At 36.1% G+C, this 12,425-nt stretch overlaps 1 protein-coding gene across 1 annotated transcript; it reads left to right on the top strand.

The window, feature by feature from the left end:
- Nucleotides 1-7,253: 7,253 nt before the first annotated feature.
- LOC131353299 (uncharacterized) lies at nt 7,254-11,337 on the top strand. Its single transcript, XM_058390242.1, has 2 exons — nt 7,254-7,397; nt 9,675-11,337. Exon 2 carries the CDS (start codon nt 9,700-9,702, stop codon nt 11,044-11,046), a length of 1,347 nt encoding a protein of 448 aa, XP_058246225.1. The 5' UTR covers nt 7,254-7,397; nt 9,675-9,699; the 3' UTR covers nt 11,047-11,337.
- Nucleotides 11,338-12,425: the final 1,088 nt, after the last annotated feature.

Genomic DNA, 12,425 nt, shown 5'->3' with positions numbered 1-12,425 from the left:
GTGGACAGCCTTCCCAGAAGAGTTGAAGCTGTTATAGCTGCAAAGGGTGGACCGATGTCATATTGAACCCTATGGATTAGGAATGGGATGTCACTTAAGTTCATATGCGAGTCAAGGCAGGTGAGCGAATACTTTTGGCAATATAGTGTATAAGGGGACTATATATATATATATATATTCATTTGCTGTAATGTGTAGCACATCCCTGAACCTAAATGATTTGTTTCTAATTTGCTGCTGGCTCATAGTTGAAAAATATCCACTTTTTTTTTTCTTTTTTTTTTTTTAAGAGACTTTACCAAATTTTAAGTTACTCAAATGATAGACAGAAGACAGAAATTAGGTATCAGAAGTGCTTTGGTGAGTATCTCTTCAGGTCAAATATTGTGAAGTGTAGCCCAGACTACAATCACTTGTGTGGTGTGCATATACAGTTCACTGATTTTGTATGTTTGTATATAGTCAGTGTGAGCTGGTCAGTGATCCTTAATTTTGGTTAAGTGGTTTAGTCTGCAAGCTTAATTTCAATCCATCCCCTTCCAATTGTATGCAAGACCCTTGTGGACTTCCTTTACTGTTTAAAGAGTATGTTATTTTGAAATATCTTTAGAAAAGTCTTGACCAGGCTTAAGTGGTATGCTGCTAACTCATGGATGTTGACAGCTTGGGGGTGAATAAGTTGTAATACCATGAGCTGTTGTGCAGCTTTATCAGTCATGTACAGAAAAATCTGTTCTCCAACCTACACTGACTCGCAACAGCTCAATCTGCTATTCCCCCTCTGACCCACCTGAGGAGGAGTTGTGGAAAAGGACAAATGACAGCAGACTTTAGAGATGAGGAGGCAGTGTGGGATTTGTGAATAAGCATGCACGCTTGTGTATCTATGTGTGTATAAGTGCATCTGTCTGGGGGCTGTAATAGCCCCTCTTATTTTTCCAGTGGAGATAATTGTAGCAGTAATTACTTTCCAAAAACAAACATATGGTAGCTTGTAATATAGGGTACACCTTTCAGGTAATTTTGTAAGATTTTTTTTATTTATTTTTTGCCCTAATAGGCACAAGTTAACATTGCTTTAGGTAAGCCTTTTGAAAGACACCATGTGATCATGTGACTTCAAGTGTACTGGAAAAACTGGGATGAATCACTAGTACATCCTGGTCATCGTCGATTATACCACTAGATGCCCCATGGTGGTCCCACTTTAGAAAGCCACCTTCTGCAATATCGCAAGAGAGCTCGAGGAATTTGACAGCCTCTCGTCCAGCCCCATTGTTGTTGGGCTGAAGCCCTAGGAAGTCTTTGTCTCTGAAATGAACTTAACCATGTATCAGAGATTTGTACCCCCAACTCAATTCAACCCCCAACCTGACCAAAGGGTACTGGCAAGTGGCCCTGGATGCCAAATCGAAGCCCACTTTCAACATCACCAGTGGCCACTGGCAATAGCGAGTTCTCCCCTTCAGTCTGCATGGGGACTAATGGACATCTTCCTGAGGTCCCATTGCCAATATGCCATGCCGCACATTGACAATGTTGTGATCCACTCCACCAAATGGTCGGACCACCTGCTCTGTTTGGGGGAGGTCCTGGGAGAGCTCTGGAAAGCCAAGCTGATGGGCATATGCATGCAAGTGCCACCTGGGGCTGACCAAGGCACAGTACCTGGGGTACCGCATCATACACTGTACGACACTGTACAACCAAGAAGCAGGTATGTGCCTTTCTGGGGTTGGCAGGGTACTACTAACGATTTGTGCGTAATTTCTCTCTAGCTTCTTCCCTTTCAGAACTCGCCAAAAAAGGCCAGCCTTTTTTTGGTGCATTTTTTAGGCAGGTGTGGAAAAAAATACTGTAAGGTTAGAATACTTTAAAAATATACATGTTAATAGTCTATTTTTATCAATTAACAAAATAGAAAGTAAATGAACATAAATCCAAATCAAATCAATATTTGGTGTGACTATCCTTTGTCTGCAAAACAGCAATTTTTCCAGGCACGCTTGCACACAATTTTTGAAGGAAATCGTCAGGTGGGTTGTTCCAAACATTTTGGAGAACTAACTAGAGATCCTTTGTGGATGTAGCCTGCCTCAAATCTTTGTCAGGACAGAATCAATGATGTTGAGATCAGGGCTCTGTGGAGGCCAGACCATCACATCCAGGACTCCTTATTCTTCTCTATGTTGAAGATAGTTCTTAATGACATTGGCTGTATGTTGGGGTCATTGTCCTGCCGCAGAATAAATTTGGGGCCAATCAGATGCCTCCCTGATGGTATTGCATGATGGATAAATATTTGCTTGTATTTCTCGGCACTGAACTATACTTCACTGTTGGCTGCAGACACTCATCACTGTTCTCCAACCCTTCAGCAAACAGCCTGCCTCCTGCTACAACCAAATATTTCAAATTTTGTCTCATTTACATTTCTGACATTTGGCAGATATTCTATAAAAGTGCTTTTAAGTCTTTATCAATTAACATTGGTAAATCCATGTGGTAAATGGAATCCATTAACACTGGTTCAATTCAAAGATTCAAAGAATTTGGATTTTTTTAAAATTACATTTTACAGATCATTTAAAAAAGACTTTTCTTTGGTTTCATTTGTTTAGTTATATTACAGTGAGGGGAAAAAATGATTTGATCCCCTGCTGATTTTGTACGTTTGCCCACTGACAAAGAAATGATCAGTCTGTAATTTTAATGGTAGGTGTATTTGAACAGTGAGAGGCAGAATAACAACAAAAAAATCCAGAAAAACGCATTTCAGAAAAGTTCTACATTGATTTGCATTTTAATGAGTGAAATAAGTATTTGATCCCCTATCAATCAGAAAGATTTCTGGCTCCCAGGTGTCTTTTATACAGGTAACGACTTGAGATTACAGTAGGAGCACTCTCGGGGAGTGCTCTTAATCTCAGCTCGTTAACTGTATGAAAGACACCTGTCCACAGAAAGAAGCAATCAGATTCCAAACTCTCCATCATTGCCAAGACCAAAGAGCTGTCCATGGATGTCAGAGACAAGATTGTAGACCTACACAAGGCTGGGATGAGCTACAAGACCATCGCCAAGCAGCTTGGTGAGAAGGTGACAACAGTTGGTGCGATTATTCCCAAATGGAAGAAACACAAAAGGATTGTCAATCTTCCTCGGTCTGGGGCTCCATGCAAGATCTCACCTCATGGAGTTTCAATGATCATGAGAACGGCGAGGAATCAGCCCAGAATTACACTGGAGGATTTTGTCAATGATCTCAAGGCAGCTGGGACCATAGTCAAGGTCCCCCTGCTAAAGAAAGCACATGTACAGGCTCATCTGAAGTTTGCCAGTGAACATCTGAATGATTCAGAGGAGAACTGGGTGAAAGTGTTGTGGTCAAATGAGACCAAAATCCAGCTCTTTGGCATCAACTCAATTCGCCGTGTTTGGAGGAGGAGGAGGAATGCTGCCTATGACCCCAAGTACACCATCTCCAGGTGACAGGACTACTGCACCGCATCAAAGGGATGATTGACGGGGCCATGTACCGTTAAATCTTGGATGAGAACCTCCTTCCCTCAGCCAGGGCATTGAAAATGGGTCGTGGATGGATATTCCAGCCTGACAATGACCCAAAACACACGGCCAAGGCAACAAAGGAGTGGTTCAAAAAGAAGCACACTGAGGTCCTGTAGTGGCCTAGCCAGTCTCCAGACCTTAATCCCATAGAAAATCTGTGGAGGGAGCTGAAAGGTCAGCCACAAAACCTTAATGACTTGGAGAGGATCTGCAAAGGGGAGTGGGTCCAAATTGCTTGAGATGTAAGATGTGTGCAAACCTGGTGGCCAACTACAAGAAATGTCTGACGTCTGTGATTGCCAACAAGCGTTTGCCACCAAGTACTAAGTCATGTTTTGCAAAGGGGTCAAATACTTATTTCACTCAATAAAATGCAAATCAATGTATAACTTTTTTGAAATGTGTTTTTCTGGATTTTTTTGTTGTTATTCTGTCTCTCACTGTTCAGATAAACCTACCATTAAAATTACAGACTGATCATTTCTTTGTCAGTGGGCAAAAATCAGCAGGGAATCAAATAATTTTTTCCCTCACTGTACTTGAATCTTTCAATATATTTATTTAAAAAACACATATATATTATACAATAATCAGCCATAACATTATGACAGGTGAAGTGAATAACACGTATGGGAAAACCTTTGCTGTCTAAGAAAAACATGAGGGCAAGACTGAAGTTTCCCAAAGAACACAGAGACAAAGGCCAAGACTTCTGGAATAATGTGCTTTGGACAGATCAGGACCTGGTCAGCTCACCATCATAGAATCCATTATACATTGGATCAGACGGTGCCTAAGGAACCTGTAAGACCATCTGTCAAAAGATTGACGCTAAAGTGGAACTGAACCTTGCAACATGACAATGACCCAAAACATACCAGTGAATCCACCAAGGGCTGGCTGAAAAATAAAAAATGGAGAATTCTGAAATGTCAAGTCGAAGCCCAGATCTAAATCCTATATCATATATCTATCATATAGCTGAAATAATTCTGCATTGAGGTGTGGGGGAAACCAGTCGATGTCAGAAACTGGTAGATGGCTACAAGAAATGTCTCATTAAGGTTATTTCAGCAAATAAGGGAAGCACTAGCTATTAGGGCATCTTTTGTCATCTGAGACATTTGTTTAGACCGACTTAGTTTATTGGTTTGTGTTGCACTGCTTTTTTATATTTAATATTCTGTAATTAACACCAACATATACTGTAAATCAACTGATTCTCAACTTTATTCTTAGTCCCTGATCTAGTGAACTAGCATGAAGATGTACTTTTGATAGACACATCAAAGCACTTCTGTAAAACCTCTTATGTGACCTTTAGAACTATTGAAAGGTCTGATTTGTGTACCAGTTTCCTGTTTCTTCAGTGTTATCTAAGTACTTTTGAATGTAAAGTCAGAATGTGAAGTCAAAAAAAGTGTTTGAATCCTGCCTGTAAAATTATTCTTGCTGAAACTATTCTCTTTTGTGGACTAAGTTGGCCACAATATGGGGGTGGCATATAAAATAATTTGTCATATCAGTTAAATATTGTACATGTGCACCCCTCTGTGCGAAATATGTGGAAAAAAGTGAAAAAGACTGGAAAATATGAAGTATTGCAGAAGAGAGTTCCACTACAGAACAGTTAGAGAATCTCTGTTTTCATATTGTACATGCACCTAACTAAAAGTCCCTTAGTTTATAAAGATCTGTCCTAATTCCCTACATTGCCCTAAAATCATCCACTAAAGGAAGTTTTGTATTTCTGTATTTATTCTGCATACTATAACAACTGTTGATATATACAGTACATTTTTGTAACAAAATGGGGAAAATGTTTTTGAACATACATTTAGGGCCTATTTTTTTCTGTCAAAAAGAATAGTATGCTATGTATACAAAAAAAATGTCTTACTTTCTTTATTGTTTAATAGGGGCCGATCACCAAGACTTGAGAAAATCATTCAAAAATGATCAAAAATGAAAAAAGTCAAAAATGTTCACTATTATTGTTTTGTGTGTGAATAAAATTTAAATAATGTGAGACTCAATTTCCACTGTTAAACAAACTTTTATTTTAAACTAACCGCTGTACCTGAAAATGTAAAATAAATCACTTGTTGAACAGGACGTTTATCAGAGACACATCCACCAAACCGCAGGGGTTTAGAATAGAAAAAGCAAAAAGCTTTTATGAACTGTGTGTGTTACATCATTATTTTATAATATCAATTTCAGATAGACAGCAGCATCATTAATATGTACAGTACTTATATGAAAATGTTGATCATTACTTTAATAATTGTCTTTTATGCATAAACATGAGTCTGCTTGTTATCCATTGCTGAGAGAAAGTGCACGGTTTAAAGTGAACTCGTTTTTCATGGTGTAGACAATAAATATGATTATCCTGACCTGATCTCCTTTCTTTCTTTTCAGCCATGATGACATTAAAGTCATCATTTGCTGCTTCTGGTGTTTCATCGCTGATTGTGCCGCTACCGCCATATCTGTTCATTATACCTTTCAGTCAGCTATTTTTAACGAGTGTGCATGCGATGTTTCTAGATGCAGATGCGCACATTGACACAGGCAGACTCTCTGTGTCCTGCTCGGTCCTGCTCCTCCATGGCGATGACGGCGTATGGTTAAAAAATCGTAACAAACCAATTTGAAAAGTGGGGGGGGGCACAAATGGGATTTTGAAAAGTGGGGGGGACATGTCCCCCCTGTCCCCAGTGGAAATTACGACCCTGATATCAGTAACACTGAAAAGGGAGGTATGTCTGATTACAGGGTGATATGCCTGGAGAACAATACTATGTTACATTTAGTAACATAGTAAACAGATACCTGTATGTAACAAGGAACGTGTCCTACACTGAGATGTGCCATGGAGCTGATTTTGATGACCCAGGCAACAACTTCTCAGCCAAACCATTGTGACACACATCCCAAAATATGCTACCCTGCTGCGGGATCCATCCACACACATTTCCCTCACTGATGTCTGAAAACTTGGCCATTTTGTCCCAAGAATTAATAGATGTATGAGTCAAGGATTAACTGCCACCATCACTTTTGCTTTTGCCCCAGAATTTAATATTGACCAGCACCAGCAGATATTCATGTCAGGCTTTGATGGACAGTGGTCTGGTTACCCAAATTCAGTTCTGTAACAATTGTGTAATTGTTTATGTATAAGGATGCCTACCAAATCCTGTAAACAATAAAAAAACCAACAATTTGTCCATGATAGTATATTGCATATATAAAAGTGCAGTAATAGTTATTCATGTAAGTTATAGTCCTGTTATGGTTTGAAATTTTAAAACCATTTCTGTGACTTTTAAAACTATTGAAAGGACTGATTTGTGTACCAGTCTCCTGCATCTTCACTGTTATTTTAGGTAGTTTAGAATGTCAGAGTGTTTAATTTGAGACACAGCTCTTAATCACATGATTCATGAAGATGATTAAATATTTTAAAGAGAAACATTGCTTGTAAACTGTTGCTGTGCATAAAATCTCTAAATATTCCACAGTTTGATTTGGAAACAAGGCGAACAGGGAAGTTTTGGCTCTGATTTACTATGCTATTATGTAGGGCATTTTGCTGCCCCATTGGTTGCTAGCACTATTGTTGGTGTATGTATTTATTGGTTTTGATGCAAACCTTTTGACGCATTCAAGTCTGAAGCTCAGTGGACATGTCTATCAGGTTCCTCTTGATGTGTGTCGGAACATTCATGTGAGGACACCATTATCAGGGAATCTTACCAAGCAGCAGTTATTTGAAGACACAAGAGTGTGGGACTCCTGAAGGATTCTGCAATTTTCAGGTTTGTTTTTCATTTGTTGCTAGCTAGGAAGAACTGATGACCGCTCCAAAGTGCATGAGATGCTAAACAGTAAAACTATAAAGTTTTTACCATGTATTAGGGAGTAAAAGATTTCATTGCTTAAATATTATATAATATTTTGTACAGCTGTATATAAAAGAATGTTTCTTCCCACAGTGTGTGAAATATGGAAGGTTTAAAGCAAGTGAATGACATTAAAACACAGTCAAGATTTTGTATTGTGTGTGTCTATGAGAAGAGAGCATGAGAGTAGTTTTGGATTTTGGATTCTTGTGGGTGAATAAGGTATATATATATGTTATATTATTATATTATTTTATTATTATATTATTATTACTATAATTGTTAGTTATTTTAATAATAAAAATAAGCAAATACTAAATCACTAAATCTGTCAACTTGAAAAGTTTTTTCACATTTACTGAATTATTCAAACACCAAATTTCTATTAAACCCTCTTCAATAATAAATCCCAACGTGAAGTGATTATACATAGCTTGCCTAAGCAAAGCTGTAATGATGTAAATCTGTAAACCTGTCAAAGCCTCACCCTAAGCAAACACACGCAAAAATCAAACAAGATTATCCATTCCAGTTTGGGTATAGAACATAGCACTGGTTCTTTTGTTGTGGTTAGCATATTAGACAGGTCAATCAGGTTCTTCTTGATGCATGTCAAATCATTTATGTGAGAACAATATTACAAGGGAGTCTTAACAAGGAGCAGTTTTTATTTTATTTTATTTATCATTTTATTCAAATTTCATCAATTGTTTTTATTATAAAAGGTTTAGGTTGTTGTTCACATCATCAGTTAGCATAATCTTTATTACTGATTGAGAAAAGAAAAAACCTGATCTCTGTGAATTTGATGGTGGCATGTATGTTGGGACAAGATGGACTGATTTATTTATTTATTTATTGTCTCTGAACATTCTATTGTTTCCTTTGGAAACCAGAAAAAAGGGTATCTTGCGCTCTGATGTGCCATCAGAGATCCTGCACTAAATATTCAACCCACACATTCTGAATAAAAGAAAAGCGACTATTCAAATCAAGTAATTTTCTATGGGACACATGGTAAAAGGTTGAAAAGCTTAATGGGGCTCAGTACTTTATATCCATATAGAAATGGTTTGTAAAAAAAATAAAATCAGTGCTTTGCTATAATAATGTCTAGATTTGATCTTGCCTTGAAAACGTGGTCTGAACTTCAGAGTCCGCATTCATGAGTACTCAAACTTGTTTGACTTTCTAGTAAGATACTCTGTAATGCTGTTATATACAACTAGCAAACATATATTTCAGGAAATATGCAGCTAACACTATGTAACAAATTTTTACTTTTTTCTTGTTCCTGGGAAATAAGTGTTATTTCCCCATTCTTTGTAACCCAAATAAAGAGAAAAAAACCATCTTAGCCATGAAAGTTTGGGTTAGTTTTGGGCAGTTTTTTTTTAGTAAAATGGGCTAATTTTGAGGTTTTTGTTCTCTTAAAAGCCCAAACCAAAACGTCAAGGGGCTTAATGGCTATTTTTTTTTATCATTTCATCAAGAGTAATTGGAAAATGTCATTCACTACCCAGGAACAAAAATCATGTTACATAGTGTAATTGTGAGTATTCCATTAATCATTAAAAAAAATAAAAAATTTAAAAAAATAGTTACTAGAAATGACAAAGCTTTTTAAAAAGTAGAGCAAATATTGGATGAAAAGGAACAAAACTTGAAGTACTTCATCAGGAAGTGAAATTAGTGGCACTCTCTGATGGCATTTTCATAATCACTTATCATTAGTCTGAGAGCCCAAATATTTATAAACAAATATTGTGGGGTAGACTTGTATAGGGATGATTACCATTTGCACAATTGCACTGACAGGTTAGGTTAATAATAGGTTATTAGGCTGCATGTAAATGTAACTATTGGGTACCAGAACTGAATCTCAGTACTGAATGGTCATTGGTAGAATGCTGTCAGTTTCAGATGTGGTAACTGAGATTCTGGCCACATAATGAAAGTGAGTAGCATTTACTTGTTAGCACTGAATTATATTAGGGATGGGTGATACTACAGATATTTAAAAATCTGAAACCAATTTATTGGAAGACTTGTAACCTATTATAAATACCCTGTCATCTTTTTTTATTATTATGCTTTTTGATACAATTATGTGCAGTAATGGATAAAATCTCTAAATGCATTATTTTTATTGTAAGATGTTTGTATTAACAATAGTTTTATTTCAATCTACAGGGGTCAAACTGGATGATTGCTTAAAATGGCATACACAAAGGTGAAACTGTTTATCTTCCTCATCATTTTTAGTGTTCTAACTGGCATCTTGATTTCAAAATGGAAACATATTCTTGGCCAGACTGATGTTTACATTGCTGGAAATCTATATGCAGACACACTATCACCAAAAAACAATAATTCGGATGTACACAATATTCCAAAATCTATAAATTCTATAATCCCTATTAAAAACACAAGCCATTTTGCAGTGTCTGCATTCTTTGATCACAGGCTCAATAAAACTATAAGAGTTATCAGCATAATCAAAAGAAACAGTACACAGCCACTTTATTGCATTTTCTGCAACAATGATCAAGACTGCGAGTTTACTGCGGCTGAAATTGAGATACACACAGATCATTTTGGCTTCCCATTTGGTGCTTCAGATGTGCTGTGCCAGGGCAAACACACCCAGTATGCAACCCACATTGCCATTTCAGCTGATGAACACACAGACATTAATAACCTAGACTTCCTGCCAGTAAAGAACAGAGTGAATGAAAACTCATTCAAGTACAATTTCACCATCTGTATATCCAACCTTTTTGGGAACTACAATAATGTTCTGCAGTTTGCTCAAACTATGGAGATGTACAAGCTTCTTGGTGTACAACGAGTTGTAATCTACAACACCGGCTGTGGTCCTGACTTGGAGAAGCTCCTACAGCACTATGAGAAAGCAGGATTTCTAGAGATTGTGCCATGGCCTATTGACCAGTTCCTTAAGCCATCTGCAGGATGGAATATTAAAATTCATAAAGGGGACATCCAGTACTATGGCCAGTTGGTAACACTCAATGAGTGCATTTACAGACACATGTATCAGTCCAAATATGTCCTGTTGAATGACATTGATGAGATCATCATGCCTTATAAATATGCTAACCTTGCATTATTGATGGAGGCTCTGCAACAGGAGCATAAAGAGGTGACTGTATTTCTCATAGAGAACCACATTTTCCCCAAGACTCAGTTTGAAGAAACTGGTAAGTTTCACCGGCCAGAATGGAAAAGTATTCCTGGTATCAATATCATGGAACACATTTACAGAGAACCAGAAAGGAAAAACATCTACAACCCCACAAAGATGATCATTAACCCTAGGAATGTGATACAAACCTCAGTGCATTCTAGCCTGAAACACATTGGACGGGTCTATAAAGTTCCTTTCGATGTGTGTCGGATTGTTCATGTGAGAAAACCATTACAAAGAAGTCTTACCAAGGAGCAGTTATTTGTTGACACACGAGTGTGGGATTTTGAGCAAGAACTGATACCAAATGTGAATAGAACCCTACAGTTATCTGGTTTGTTGAAAAGTCAAGAGTAATGCTTTTTTGTTGCACATTCATACAGTTATCTAATTAGTCAATAAAATCTAGGTACATCAAATAACAGAATGAGGAAAAATGTGAGATCTCTGTGACAATGAGCATGGCACAGGTATTGGTAAAAAATTGGCTAGTATTTCAGAAACTGCTCCTGAACTTTTCATACACAATAGTCTCAGACTCCACAGATAACCACACTCACTGGACATCTTTGTGTGCATACTGCACTGACACTTTACATACCGTATTATTTATTGTCATTACATTTATATTTATATTTGACTTTTTCTATCTACATACATGTATATACTATATATTATAGATGTTTATATATATTTATATATATATATATATATATATATATATATATATATATTTATATATATATATATATATATATATATATATATATTATAAATATTACATTATATTACATTATCATATTATAGTTATAAATATTATATTATTATACTATTATATTATTTTATTATTGTATTATATATATAATATATAATATATTGTGTATAATATATTGTATTATATTATTATGTTTATATTATATACACATTTTTATATATTTATATTTTTATATACACATATATTTGTATATGTATATCCGATACACAATCGGCTTTATGTAACTATTGGTGTTTTTCATAATTTATCATGTCTTTAATTTCTACTAAGATAGTTTTTATTCTTCCTATTTTTCCATTTATATTTTTATTACCTATATCCCTATACTTTTCTTGTCCACACTCTTTACTTTATACTTTATACTTCAAATGTAGGACAGTCGTAATAAGCATTTCACTACATGTCATACTGTGTATGATTTTGTATGTGACGAATAAAATTTGAATTTGAATTTGACTATTCTACAGTTTGATTTGGAAATCAGACAAACAAGGACTCCACATTCTCTACATAAAAAAGATAAGATAAAAGTAATATGACTATTTTAATTAGATTAAAATGGCTTCATCTGTAAAATGTGTCTCAAATTTTTTTCCCTGAGAGATGTACACTTGTGCTGAAAAAACTTAGACAATGGCATCCCAAGTTGCTTTGAGGACTTTACTAATCCAGCTTACAAACCCATGCAAGAGGTAGGCAGTTCTTTAGCTTATGTTTTCTGTCTTAAGCTGTTTTAATAACATGCTTCTTGTTATGAGTTGCATTTAATTTTCTAACTTGCATTTGATTTTCTTACACTGCCATAAAACATGCTATACAAAACTAAAGCAGTGAAACACAATATTAGTGATGCCTAATATTTAGAAATCAGTACTGTAGTTAATATGAACCTATGAATTTTTTATTTTTGCAATCATCTGTTAGTGGAGCAGTATTCTGATCTAGCAGCAGGAGGCACATT

Source organism: Hemibagrus wyckioides, linkage group LG05 (assembly GCF_019097595.1).
Source record: "Hemibagrus wyckioides isolate EC202008001 linkage group LG05, SWU_Hwy_1.0, whole genome shotgun sequence".
Classification (NCBI taxonomy): domain Eukaryota; kingdom Metazoa; phylum Chordata; class Actinopteri; order Siluriformes; family Bagridae; genus Hemibagrus; species Hemibagrus wyckioides.
The sequence above is the reverse complement of the archived record's forward strand: the minus strand, read 5'-3'. Positions and strand labels throughout refer to the sequence as shown.

What these genes read in the sequence shown, in the direction of transcription:
- LOC131353299 (XM_058390242.1), top strand. Translation starts at nt 9,700, where the DNA reads ATGGCATACACAAAGGTGAAACTGTTTATCTTCCTCATCATTTTTAGT.